The 14,637-nt window shown below is 43.2% G+C and overlaps 1 protein-coding gene across 2 annotated transcripts in view; it reads left to right on the top strand.

Annotated features, from left to right (window-relative positions):
• Positions 1 to 12,000, top strand: part of RP9 (RP9 pre-mRNA splicing factor) — a 30,207-nt gene extending 18,207 nt beyond the window's left edge. For both annotated transcript variants that reach the window (XM_063452066.1, XM_063452067.1), the window contains exons 6-7: positions 10,248 to 10,309; positions 10,933 to 12,000. In XM_063452066.1, the coding sequence (XP_063308136.1) occupies positions 10,248 to 10,309; positions 10,933 to 11,110 (240 nt within the window). In that variant the 3' untranslated portion in view covers positions 11,111 to 12,000. The remainder of the gene's footprint in view (positions 1 to 10,247; positions 10,310 to 10,932) is intronic.
• Positions 12,001 to 14,637: the final 2,637 nt, after the last annotated feature.

The raw sequence follows: 14,637 nt of genomic DNA, 5'->3' as shown, positions 1-14,637 counted from the left end.
CAGGTAGATGGAGTGAGGAAGATGGTGAAGATAAGGAGCGACAGTGCATTAATGAGGGAGATTGGCTGGCGTTGTGAATTGTACATTGTGATAGGGGTAGAGAGCTGGCCTGTGTTGCAGCACAAATGGTATGAACTGTAAAAAGAGGAAAAAAATACATAAGGGCTTGAGGGGCACTCAAGGCTAATGGCATTCTCCTATTTTTCATGTATGATCCAGATTATGTTAAAACGGCAGACTGCACCAAGGAAGCAGCGTTCAACCATTTAGTGTCTCTTCTTTATAACTTTGTGAGAGTAGCAGTGCTTATGTGTATGTGTGACATTACCTAGGTTCTGTATTTGGTCTAGACATTTGTTTGCACAACAGTTACATACGTGACTCCATTTCCTGTTAATGCAGCTTTATCTTTGGACTGTAGTCTACCTTTAAACACATGAATTAATGGGGGGGCGTGGTTTGCGGCCGAGCGAGCTGGACGTGTCCGGGTAGAGCTCTGCTGCGACCGCGGTGCCAATAGCCTATATTAGCGGAGACAAAACCTTTAAACTACTACACCAGGTGGGGGAAACACGATGGCCAAAAGAGCCCCACGAAAACAGACCAAAAAAGCAACGGAGACGGTTTCGGTACCGATATGTTCGCGGCCTCTTGCGCCGTGCGATCGAGCACGCAAGATGGCGGACGAGAAGGCCCGGGCACACCACGTTCGCCCTCGAGCCCAGCGAGCGGAGGGGCCATGGGGTCTTCGGACTCCGACACTAGCCAGATCCTGGCTAAGCTGGCTGAAGTCCGCAGCTACCTGGCCACGGAGATTGTCCGCAACACGGCCGAAGTTAAAGCTGAAATTCAGGCTTTGGGGGTAAGGACGGCGGCGCTTGAGCAGCGGGTGGAGTCCACGGTTGTGGCCCACAACGCAGCCGCAGCCCAAATCAATCACTTAACCTCTCAACTATCCCTTGCAAGCTCTGCAATTGACGACCTTGGGAATCGATCGCGGCGCAATAATATCCGCCTCCGGGGATTGCCGGAGCAGGAGGGGGAAGGGTCCCTGAGCGAGGTGGTCTTGGGGATCTTCAAGCCACTTCTTCCCAATATCCCGGATCATTTATGGCATATTGAACGGGTGCATAGAGCGCTCCGAGCCAAAAGGGCGGATGACCGGCGTCCCAAGGATGTAATCATCAAATTCCTATCTTACCAAACGAAAGAGACCCTGATGAAGTTTGGCAGAGATCGCCCGATTGTCCATAATGGGGCAGACCTTGCTCTCTTCCAAGATTTGACCCCTCTGACCCTGCAGAGACGGCGGGAATGGCGCCCTATTCTGAACTGTTGCAGCGCCACTCCATTAAGTATGCCTGGGGGCATCCCTTTAGGCTGTTGGCCTTCAAAGATGGCCGTACAAAAATTTTATTTTCAGATGGTGATCCGGAGAGATTCCTAAGTGAACTGGGGATTCGAACCCCCGAAGACTTTGCGGTTCCGAAGGTGCCAGCGGAGGTCCTACCTGCTCTCCCCCGAGAGTGGTATGCGGCGGAGGATTGAGGGGATTTGCTGTCCTAGTTGCTATATCCAGGCGGTCGGCCGATGTCCCGGATGGTAAGGCCTCGCGGGTGGGTTAATATTGCTTGGGAGGGGGAAGCCGGGCCCCACTTTGTGGGGCTTTTACTTTTTTGCTGGGGGCTCCGGCTGCCGGGATCTCGCGCAAGGCTTACATGGGCCTATGGGTGGCTCTTGCCGTGGGTGGGATCACTGATTTTGGGGAGGGTTAGGGTTGCTCGCTCTCCCCGATCCTGGCCTTGATACCCACTCTGATATCTTGGCGTGGCCCCTTCCTTGCCCACTGTTCAATATGCTCCAATGCCCACCTTTCTACGTTTATCGATGGATCTCGGGGGACTGGTGACTATTGTGTACTCTGTTTCTGTTATGGCTGGGAAGCGGGATCGACACGGGGTGGCGGGCGGCGGGGGTTATTCACGGTGGTTACGTTTCCGACTGCTCTCTGTTATATATGTTTTTATTTTGGGCTAGGATGCAATTTTGGTGTATTGTTATGTGAGGAGTACGTGGCCGGTGGGGATTGGGGCCCTGGCTGCCGGGATCTTACAGGAGGCCTCCTTGGGTCTGTGGGTTGCCCTTATTGCGGGTGGGATCGTTGTTTCTGGGGAGGGTTGGGGTCCCTCGCTCTCCCCGATCCTGGCCTTGATACTCTATCTAATAATCTGGCAAGGCCCCTTATTTGCCTACTGTCTTGATATGTTCCACTGCCCGATTCTTACGTTTTTCGTTGGGTCCCTGGGGCCTGGGGTCTAATGTATACTCTATCTTTGTTTCGGATGGGATGCGGGATCGTAGCGGGGCGGCGGGTGATATCTACTGTAGTTACATCTCCGACTGCTCTCTGTTAAGTGTGTTTCTATGCTGGACCAGGAGGCATTTTTTGTATAATAGTGTGCGAGGTGTATGAGGCCGGTGGGGGTTGGGGCCCTGGGATCCGGGTGCGGAACTTTGTTGCAATGTTTATTTTCCAGCCCAGGACCCGGCCGTGTTTTCAGGAGACTAGCTAATTCCCCGGGATCCGAGTTAACTCTAAAGCCTTCTTTTGCCACTTATCCTCGTTCCGGGGCCCATTGACTCATGAGGTCTGTTCGGGGGGTGGGGCGTCAATAGTCATTGTCCCGGCCGGTAGCTCGGATATGGAGTGTTTCTTCTCCGGGGCAGTTGTGTATATATGCGTTATATATAATCTTCTTTTATTTAATGCTCTCCACTACCGGTCCCCCCACACGCCAGCTATGTTCCCTTATCTATATACCCCTAAAGGTAGCCCCAAATCCTGATAGCATTTCTCACTCTCACCATGGGGGGAACTGATGTGGAACGAAAAACAATTAAAATATACTTATGACCACATAAAACATGATACACAAATAGTTAAATAAATTAATAAAACCACATATATTTCATAATCAAAGATAGGTGAACACTTTCTTTTGTACTTGGTACGCCTGGATTCCCCTTACTGTTAATCGCTGCCGTGGCCCGGGGGGGGGGGGGGGGTGTGTGGGTCCATCGGCTTCCCCCAGACACCCTGCTTAGTACCTCCTTGAGGGGGGTCGTGACATAGGGCTCCACCCTGATGCGACCCGACAGTTATCCCCCTACCGTTTGGTATCTTCCAATACCTATTAGTTGGATTTTTGTCTCCAATTTAGTTGTGCTTGGCACCCTCGGGGTGCCTATCTTGATTGGTCTATGTTCATGCTTCTCTGGGGCCCATTTGGTGCTCTGGAGAGGCTTCAACATATACCCCGTATTGTCCTGGCAATAGGTAAGACCAGGCAACTGTTCGTTTTACTGTTACTCTCTTCACTTTCTATTCTCTCTCCCCACCCTACCACCCCTAGTCTGTACCTCTCCCTACCCCGCTTCCCTACTCAAGCCCTCCTGGGAGGTGCTATCACTGTGCCCATTATGCATCTTCTATGTCGACCCCTGGCGGGCTTGACTGATAAGAATGGCTTGACCTTTCACCCACCGTCATGCCGTTAAAGATACTATCTTTGAATGTTAAGGGACTTAACGCCCCGAGTAAAAGACGCCTCATGTTTCGGGAACTCAAACGCCTCAACCCCGACATAGTGTTCCTACAGGAGACGCATATACCAAAGGCCGCGAAGTTTGCTCTGAGGGACCACACGTTTCGAACTGTACACGAGGCAAGGGCCTTAAACAAAAGGAATGGCGTAGCGGTACTCATACACCAGAGGTGCCCTCTCCGGATAGGGAATGTGACAGCGGACCCGGCGGGACGCTTCTTAGTGCTTTCAGGGAGTTTATACTCCCATACGATCCACTTCCTTAATATCTATGTCCCCAACGACCCCTCCGCCGAATTTTGGGACATTATGGCCCAAACTGTTAATGCTCTACCGCATGGCATGATTGTTGTGGGAGGGGATCTCAACGCCACTCCGTGTCCAGCTGTCGACCGGAGCCAGGGGGGTGGGTTGCCGAGATCGCATAGGAGGGGGGGCCAAGATAAATTGCTCCGCACATTCATCCAACGCTCCCCATGATTCGTATTCGAGGATCGACTTATTTCTGGTAAACTCACACTTGGCGCCGAAAATCTCGGACTCCACAATCGGATCTATCACATGGTCAGACCACGCCGAGGTCACATTGTCATTAGACAACCTGTGTACTGCATCTCCGTGGTCCTGGAAATTAAATACCTCCTTGTTACAGGATCCGGCCGTGGTGGAGACGATCCGTACGGAATAGTCTGATTACTTTGAAAGGAATGTGGTGCCTGACCTCCGCCCAGCTACGGTATGGGCCGCTCATAAAGCGGTTATACGGGGCATATTTATTCGCGAAGCCACTTTAAAGAAAAAACGCAAAATGCAGTTACTGTCGTCTCTCTTGGAGGCTTTGGGTAAAGCTGAGGAGAAACATAAAACTGCTCCGTCCGCCGACATGTTAGCGAATGTACAGACGCTGCGTACCTCAATGCGTGAGACTCTTATCGATGATACGGCCAGAGCAATCTTCTGGTCTAAGAGGACGTACTATGAAAAGTCCAATAAAATGGACACACTCCTGGCCCTATCAATCCGCCCGAGACAAGGTCACTCCCACATCACTAGAATTAAAGACGCCACTGGTACGTACCGCACTGATCCCACTGAGATCGCAACGGTCTTCTAGGATTATTACTCAGCACTATACAACCACTCCGGGAGGGGCGGCAGTGACCAGCAACGACGCGAGACGGATGACACTAGAAAATTTTTGGATCAATTGGCGCTGCCAAGGCTGGATTTTGGAGATGCCACTATCCTGGGAACGCGAATCACAGCCGACGAAATAGATGCAGCAATTACAACATTGAAAGGCAATAGAGCCCCTGGACCGGATGGATTCGAGGGTGGTTATTACAAAATCTTCCGGGAAACGCTTACGCCGCACCTGGAGACGTTGTTTAATGACCTCATGGAGGGGGGGGTGCCGGATAAGGACATGTCGCTGGCCGACATAGTCCTTTTACCGAAACCAGGCAGGGACGACTCGATTCCCGAAAACTTCCGCCCGATCTCACTGATAAATCATGACTCTAAGATTCTGGCTAAGATCTTAGCGACCCGCCTGAACCCCTTCCTAACGCACTTAATCCATCTGGACCAAGTAGGTTTTATACCCGGCAGACAACTGTATGAGAACACTCGGCGCAATATCGACCTTATATGGAGGCAGCTGACCAAAAGGATCCCTACCCTGATCCTATCGCTCGATCAGGAAAAGGCCTTCGATAGGGTTAAGTGGCCCTATCTATTTGAGGTTCTCCGGCACTTTGGCCTGCCTGAATCCTACATCACTGCAACTAGGGCTATGTATACGGATGTTCAGGCATGGGTCCGGATAGCGGGATCAAAGGCACTACCTTTCACTTTGGGCAATGTAACCAGACAGGGCTGCCCTCTGTCACCTCTGCTTTTCGCCCTGTCGCTGGAACCCTTATTACAAAAGGTGCGTCTTACACCCGAAATTCGGGGGATATCAATGGGGGACATGCGATATGTGGTTTCCGCTTTTGCGGATGACGTGCTGTTGACTCTGACGTCTCCGACGGAGTCAATGGACACGTTGGCGGCGGTGCTGGAGTCCTACGGTGACCTGGCAGGCTATAAGGTGAACCTACCCAAATCGAGTGCGCTCCCTATTTGCATGTGCGACCCTGATGTTGCTTACGTGGGGACTGTACACGATATTCGAATTGAGAAACACCATATCAAATACCTGGAGATTCACCTGACAGCAGATCCTGCCCAGCTTTTCAGACAAAATTACACCCCTTTGATTCGCACCCTGATTTCGGATATGGAAAACTGGCAGGATAAACCAATTTCATGGATCGGTAAGATCCATGCAGTAAAAATGAATGTGCTCCCCAGGATCTTATTTTTGTTCCAGGCCCTCCCGGTTAAGCTGACTAGGTCTGATCTGGGTGCACTTCAACAGGCGGTAGGGAAGTTCATCTGGCAGAATAGGAAACACAGAGACTCCCGCAATATCTTGTACAGAGCGCGGTCGAGGGGGGGCCTGGGATTACCAAACTTCTATTTCTATTATCTAGCGGCCCAACTCTCTCAAGTAGCATACTGGCACTCTTCCCCCGGATGAGAGGAGGTGGGTGAATTTAGAATCATCTCTTATGGGACCTGACCTCCCTCAGTTCTACATATGGGTCCCTCGGGACCATAGACCGATAACACAGATCGCTTGTCCAGCCATAGCGAATTTAAAGGGATAGAGGGTACGGGCATTCAGCGCTTATGTCAACTTTACAAGGGCGGTACACTTCTTCAGTTTGAGGACTTACAAACTAGGGCTGTTCTGCGCCCATCGGATTTCTTTAGATACATCCAACTTAGAGACTATGCACAGACTCCGGCAAATAAACTATGCGCGCTGCAACCACCTACCTTCTTTGAAACCCTATGCCTTAAGGAACAGTTCCCAGGAGGCCTTATCACAAATTTATACGCGCACTTGAGTACATCCACCTCAGAATGGGGAGAGCTTACGTACATAGCCCAATGGGAAGCTGATCTTGGTGAAGAGCTGGAAGGGGTGGATTGGCAGGAGATTTGGGAGGCAGCGGTGACTTCCTCCATATGTGTATCCATGCAGGAACAAGCTTATAAAACCATGTTCAGGTGGTACACCACCCCGGTGAAGCTTTGTAGAATGCATATTATGCTGGAGAGGCTGCGGACAAAAAGGAACCTATTTGCACATGTGGTGGCAATGTCCAGTGGCCCAGAACTTTTGGGGGCAGGTTGCGGGGTTATTAAAGGACATCTTTGGCAGGGAGATAAAGCTGGACCCGTGGGTGTTCCTCCTGGCCAGGCCGCTGGAGGACTGGACCAGGACCGAGCAGAAGCTGGTTCATAAGGTGAATCTAGCGGCGAGGCGGGCCCTTGCACAAGTTTGGCTTCAAACCTTGGCTCCCCCACTTCGTGTATTGCTGCAAAAGATCAAAGATAATTTCCTCATGGATAAACTTACTGCGAGGGTCAGGGGCACAAATGTAAAGTTTGACAGAATTTGGGCACCTTGGGTAGATAGTGGCATAGGCGACTAGGAGCCGCGGGAACTAGGCTTGAGTATTCGCGCCACGCCCTATATGCAATTCCCGGGAACCGATTACTCACCGGACTTACCCCCACCCTTTTTTGAGGGGATTTGGGGGCTTCCACTGGGAAGCCTCCAGGCTGTGGACGACCCCTTGGGAGTTGACCTGCCCAAAGTCAGGACCAAAGACATGACTCTCTACACTGGAGCTGGGGGTCACGTGACTATACCATCCCCTCCCTCCCCCCTCTTCCTCCTCCCCCTCTGACTCCTATCCCTGTCCTCTTTTCACTTTCACATGTCTTTACTATTTTTACTTTCTTCTTTCTCTCTTCTATTTCCTCTACTATTCATCTGAATGGCTTCATAATATCTACCATTATTTCCTGAACCCCCCCTTGTACTGTCTTGCAAGGGGCACTACAGCATGGAAAATTTATAGCTGCGTGTAGTTATGCTGCTGGGCGCCCCCTGATACCGGGGTTGGGTGGGGTTCTTGGATAACCTGGAGGCTCTGCTACTATGTGTCAGTATTCTTTGAAATATGAACCTCAATTTCAGGCAATATAGCCATTCCAGATTTCTTTGGATTTTATATACGTTGAAAATTGGAAGGACACCGTCCACATATCTGGACATTTCAGGGACGACTCGCCAAATATGCTATCGATATTGCCAAACACTTGTGTTTTACCCTGTATGATGTACTTTTTATATATCTAACCTTGTGAATAAGTCCGATATGTGATGTTTGTATTGAAACTGTTTGTATTGATGGTGTTCAACCTTGTTAACCCCTTCAGGACGGAGTCAATAGTGCACGTTCTGATCAAAACAAAACGTAAACAAAAACTGGAATTTGCGCTATATGTCTGTTCACCCGTAGTTCCCCTCTTTCATATTATATGCACCCACACCACTTATATATCATTTTGTTCAGGAGAAACAGGGCTTTAATTTACAATTAACTATTCATATATGGAATATAATTTATTATGAATAAAATAAAAAAAACTGTGAGAAATTTATTTATTTTTTAAAAATGTGTAGTTCCGCCTCACATTTTAGCTGTAAATGTCATAATACTGTTAGGTTTTACTGCAACAAAATGCACATATTTGTAATCAGCGATGTCTCACGAGTACAACAGTACCCCCCATTAACAGGTTTTATGTTGTTTTGGAAAGTTACAGGGTCAAATATAGAACGTTCCATTTTCAAATTGAAATTTGCCAGATTAGTAATGTTACCTTTGAGACGGTGTGGTAGCCCAGGAATGAGAATTACCCCCATAATGGCATACCATTTGAAAAAGTAGACAAGCCAAGGTATTGAAAGTGGGGTATGTTTAGTCTTTGTTAGTAGCCACTTAGTCACAAACACTGGCCAAAGTTAGCGTTCATATTTTTTTTTGTGTGAAAAAAGCAAAAAACGAATATTTGGCCAGTGTTTGTGACTAAGTGGCTACTAAGAAAGACTGGACATACCCCACTTGCAATACCTCGGGTTGTCTACTTTTGCAAATGGTATGCCATCATGGGGGTAATTCTCATTCCTGGGCTACCATACGCTCTCAAAGGCAACATAACCAATCTAGCAAATTTCAATGTGAAAAAAATGAAACGCAAGCCTTATATGTGACTCTCTAACTTTCCAAAACACCATAAAACCTGTACATGGGGGGTACTGTTATTCTCGGGAGACTTCACTAAACACAAATATTAGTGTTTTAAAACAGTAAAACATATTACAACAATAATATAGTCCATAAAAGTGCCGTTTGTTTGTAAAAAAATGCAAAAAACATCACTTTTACTTAAAATATCATCGTTGTAATACAATTTACCAGTTTGAAACACTAATATTTGAGTTCAGCGAAGTCTCCCGAGTAAAACAGTACCCCCTATGTACAGGTTTTATGGTGTCGTGGAGTATTACAGGGTCAAATATAGTGCTTGCAAATTAAATTCTCTGCACTTTCTCCCTGTGTTGTCAGGCATGTCAATCAAATTTTAATTAATCAAATCACATAATTATGTTAAAAGATTATTTAAATATACATGTAGAATTTTAATATATATACATATATATGTATTTAAATTCTACGTGTATACTAATGTAATCTTTTATGTAATTATATGTATTTATCTATATATATATATATTTGCGGTTATTTGTATTTTATATATAGATAGATATATATAGAATGTCATTCTAAGTGTATTTTGTTACCGATATATATATATTAATAACAAAATACAGTTAGAATGAAATTACATATGAATATATAATTTATATTAAATTTTGTTTCAATATTTTATTTATTTATTTTATTATTTTATTTATTTATTATTTTAATTATACGTATATATATATAATATATATATGTACATCTATTATATATATAATATATATACATATTATATATATGTAACATCATTCTAAGTGTATTTTAATGCTAATATATATATACTTATATTAGTATTAAAATACACTTTGTATGACGTTACATATATATAATATGTATATATATTATATATATAATATATATACATATTATATATATATAAAAATATTTTCAATTTATTTTTTAACATGTTTAATTTCTTTTTTTATACTTTCTTACCAGCAGGGGGACTGTCTGATATTTTAGACAGTCCCCCTGCAGGCAGATCCACAGCCAGCTATAGAGGGCCATGTGATCGCTCTTTGAGAGCGATCACATGGCCCCCGGGGGCCTCATTTGCCGTGGGCGGGCTGCCTGGGCTGTCAGGCAGCCCCCCAGAAGAGGATCGCGGCGGAGGTAAGTATAACTTACCTCCTGGGGCTCAAAGCCGTTACGGCGTTCCATGCCGCCGCAACGGCTTTAAAGCCCATTATAATGGGGACGGCATGGAACGCCGTAACGGCGTTAACGGGTTAAAAATAAAGAATAAATAAAAAATTAATTAATACGCTGCTGAAGCTTTGTCCCAATGTTCCATGCCAAAAGTGTGTGCATTATATCATTGTTCAAGTAGCTGATATGCTTTTTAGACAGTGGAATGAATAATATTCAAATGTAATAGAAAACTAATAAAATATCTTGTGTTTTTCCTAAGGCTCATGAAGATCCAATGTATGGTTTAATAAAAGAGAGAGAACATCAGGAAAAGCAAATGAGGTAATATCTGGCGATGTGCTAGCTTCAGCAGCCTCTGCTTTTGTCAGCATCAGTTTTTTGTTTTTTTTTTAAATTAGGTTTTTTTATGAGGGGGATGTGATGTCATATTAAAGAGACCGTATATTAGGGAGAAATCAAATGTATAATTTTGTTGAATTACGATAAGTAACACATAATTTCTGTATTTGTCATCAACCGAAAACAAGTTTTGGAATATTATTGCAAGCTTCCACAAAGCCTAGATGTGGAATAGGAAACTAAATATTTCGGGAAGAAAACCCATTGAATGATGGAGAGGTAAAGAGGCAGGGCATGACATGTGTGACATGTCATGATTCCCTTTTATTCCAGAAGTTTGGTCCTTAAGGGGTTAAAGGGGGAAAAAAAGCGGAAACCGAACAAGTAAAATGAATGTAGATGGGACTGCTGTGTGTACCTCAGGCTTTTTTTTTAATATATCCATCCAGGAATGTATGTGGTTTCCAGCATTGTTCCTTTTAAAAAATTAATTAGCCAAAACTAATGTAATTACAATGTAAAAAATTTGATGCAAATATTATTATTTTTTTGCAACATTAACAAGTTTGTGCACGTTAACATTTTTTTTATTTTTTTTCTTTCAGGATCGAGCAACTGAAAAAACTACTGGAGGACTCCACATCTGATGAAAGTAGTGATAGCAGCTCCAGTTCGGAAGGATCAAGGGAAAAGCACAAAAAGAAGAAAAAGAAAAAAGACAAGAAGAAGAAAAAGAAAAAAAAGAAGCGCAAGTCTTGCCACAGAAACTCTGATTCAGACTGAACAAGTTACATGGAATCATAGGATCTATTTCTGAAGAGAAACTTTGACATTGGGGCATTGAAGTGCTGACGCCATCAGAAAATTGTATATCTGGCTTGTGCATGAAGTGGAATGTTCTATACATACAGTAAATACAGTCAGAATGTAGGTGTGTCTTAAAGCAAAGTGGGACACAAAACTGTTAAAGGCATATTTTGATAGACATTTCCTATGATAGAGACAATGAAGCCTATAATGTAATGAGGTGGCAGTAACAATTTCTGAAAGCCATTCAAGCATTACAGGATTAAAGCTGTGCTTATTCTAAGGATAGAAAATTGTACTTCTTGACACTGCAGGACCTTTAGTCTTTGAAGACCGCAAAGCAGATTTTGTTTTTGGAAAGAATATATATGCACAATTTAACAGATTGGTTCTTTCATGAAGAAAATATATTGTTAAATCAATGAATATCGACACGTTTATAGAAGGTTATGGGTCGGGTTTGTGTACATCTGTAACTAAATTTACAGAGGCTTGAAATTAGACGACATTTGCTTTTAGCTATTGTGTTATTGAATCTTCTGAAAGGGTTGCCTTTTGCATTCTTGTTTTAATAAAAGTAAAAATGCAGATGACATTCTGCCATTGCTGCAAACAGAACAAAGTGGAATTATATTAATCATGTATAGTGTGGAAAGAAAAAGAAATTGGTAACTGAAAAGAATGATGATACATGTAGAAGAAATATCTTGCCCTTTAGCTATCGGCAAATGAACACTCTCCCTGGTGAGTGTGTCATGGACCCTGTTGTGAGTAACTTTTAGACCTGTCTTGTTGCATACGAATTGAAATGCTGTGCCCTGGTCTGTTAGTTGCATAGTTGTCTAGTTTGAAAAAAAAAAAAAAGACTAAAGTCCAACACGTGTATACATGCTGTGGATCCAGAAGAAGGCAAAAACCATACACAATTGTAGCCATTACCAATTATGTAACAAAAGTGTTTGTGTGTGGGGTCCATGTTGACACCACAATGGTAATCAGATTTCTCCTTGGATCAACAACTTGCCTAATTGAATATTCTGTTTCTGCAAAAAAAATTAGTACACCGGCATTGCATCCTGTAGTATAGTTTGTGATTTGTGATCTATAATTGTTCCCAAGTCCTTTCTCATCTGCCACTTGCCTGCCCAGTCCCCCAATTTATCCAAATCCCTCTGTAGAGTTATAAGTAAGTTATATCATGTTCAGCCTGTAATTTTACCTAGTTTTGTGTCATCTGCAAACATTGATAAATGACTCTCAATGCCCACTTAAAGTTAATTTATAAATAGATTAACGAGAAGTGGCCCCAGGACATTACCACTTACTCCACTTAAAACTTTTGTCCAATTTGAAAAGTTTTTTGTTACAACTATTCACTGCACTCTATCTTTAAGCCAGTGTTCTATCCCAAAACATACGTTTTTTTTTTTAATTTTTTTTTTTTTTTTAAACCAATTGATTTCAGTTTCACTAGTAACCTTTTGTGTGGAACGGTATCAAATACTTTAGCAAAATCCAAGTAGATCACACATACTGGATCACCCTGACTTATTTCTACTAACTAATTTATAGCATGCAATTAATTTAGTTTGTAATGACCTGCCTTTTATTCAGCTATGCTGATTCTTGCTAATTATCATATTGTTATAATTGATTTCTTGAATATTCTCCCTTAACATTTCAAATAATTTCCCAACCACGGATGTTACTCTCATGGGTCTTTATGTTTCCGGGCTGAGCTTTTGAACTCTTTAAGTATAGGCACCACATGTGCTTTAATACTATCCTCTGGTACAATTCTTAAAAGAAAAGAATCCTGAAAAATGTAAAAACCGTGGTATGAATATTTCTACTCTAAGCACATATAGGTGAATAAAATTTGGCCCCAGGACTTTGTTTACTTTAACTTTAACTTTAATATATTTGCCAAACATTGTGACGAATATCATTCTTTAACCATTTCAAAAAGTCTCTGAGAATTGAAGGGGAATATTGTTACATTTCACTGAGGGTGCTGTTGCACATTTTTATACCATATTTATTGCACTTTTAGCTTTTTATCGTTTAAAATTATTAATTATTACGGCATCAAGAAAAGCATCTATTCTAGGCATTGTGTAACATGTTCAAAAACTTGCTCTAGATGAACTAGTCCCTAACATAATCAGTTTCTGGATAGCTAAAATCTCCAGTGACTAAAAATTCTAACCCAGATGTAGTGTAATTACCTTTTCTTGGCTTATATTCACATCCGGGAACAGAAAAGAGGGAGACCCTGGGGGAGAAGAGGACAAACCTCCTCCCTCCACAAGGTCAACCAAAGTAGGAAACCCCAACCTTGTGGTAATGCTAAAACTTAACTTTTAATAGTATTAAATAAAGGTGCAAATACAAACAAAAAAATAATATAATGAATATTAAAATAAAAATTGGAAAGAGGGGGTGCAAACACTATCACTTTAGGTGTAGATGGCAGGTATATATAATACAACCCACTAAAACCACCTAATGATACAGATGATATTGCGGCATAGAGCTCACTAATCTTGTTCTAGAATATAACATAAGAATAGGCAGCCTAGTAGGGCTAAGAACAGGACATGTGGGTAAGGAGGGATGTAGATATAGTGGCCACATAGGTCAAAGAAACTTCATATACAGTGGCAAACAGTATTGTCGTCGGCTCGATACATATAAAAGAGCCAAATAACGCAAGGACCACAAATTTGCCTCTGACGAAGGCGCGGTTAGAAGCGCCGAAACGCGCGTCAGGCAGGGTTGCAGCCTTTCACACGATTTAGATAGCGGTCACTTTGTATAGAGTTAGCAATCCTCAGGGTTATCAGGATATAACGTACAAGGAAGAGGGGGGGAGAGTTCTTTCTTCTATGGTTTAGGAATCCTCTATATTGGGTTATTTGATTTACTGCACTTATTTCCTTTGGTTCAGTTTTAGTGGCTTTGCTGGCTATATTTGCCAGCCTTAATTAGCTTTGTGCATTAGCAGGTATTGTTGCTACTTGTATTACATTCATTGTTGCACTCTAGATATTGCAACAATACTGTTTGCCACTGTATATAACAGTATCCCCATGAAGTTTCTTTGACCTATGTGGCCACTATATCTACATCCCTCCTTACATGTCCTGTTCTTAGCCCTACTAGGTTGCCTATTCTTACAGTATATTCTAGAACAAGATTAGTGAGCTCTATGCCGCAATATCATCTGTATCATTAGGTGGTTTTAGTGGGTTGTATTATATATACCTGCCATCTACACCTAAAGTGAAAGTGTTTGCACCCCCTCTTTCCAATTTTTATTTTAATATTCATTATATTATGTTTTTGTTTGTATTTGCACCTTTATGTAATACTATTAAAAGTAAAGTTTTAGCATTACCACAAGGTTGGGGTTTCCTACTTTGGTTGACCTTGTGGAGGGAGGAGGTTTGTCCTCTTCTCCCCCAAGGTCTCCCTCTTTTCTGTTCCCAGTTTAATACGTA

The sequence above is a fragment of the Pelobates fuscus genome, chromosome 4 (genome assembly GCF_036172605.1).
Source record: "Pelobates fuscus isolate aPelFus1 chromosome 4, aPelFus1.pri, whole genome shotgun sequence".
NCBI classification, from domain to species: Eukaryota; Metazoa; Chordata; class Amphibia; order Anura; family Pelobatidae; genus Pelobates; species Pelobates fuscus.
Note: the sequence above shows the minus strand (reverse complement) of the source record. Positions and strands in the feature narration are given on the sequence as shown.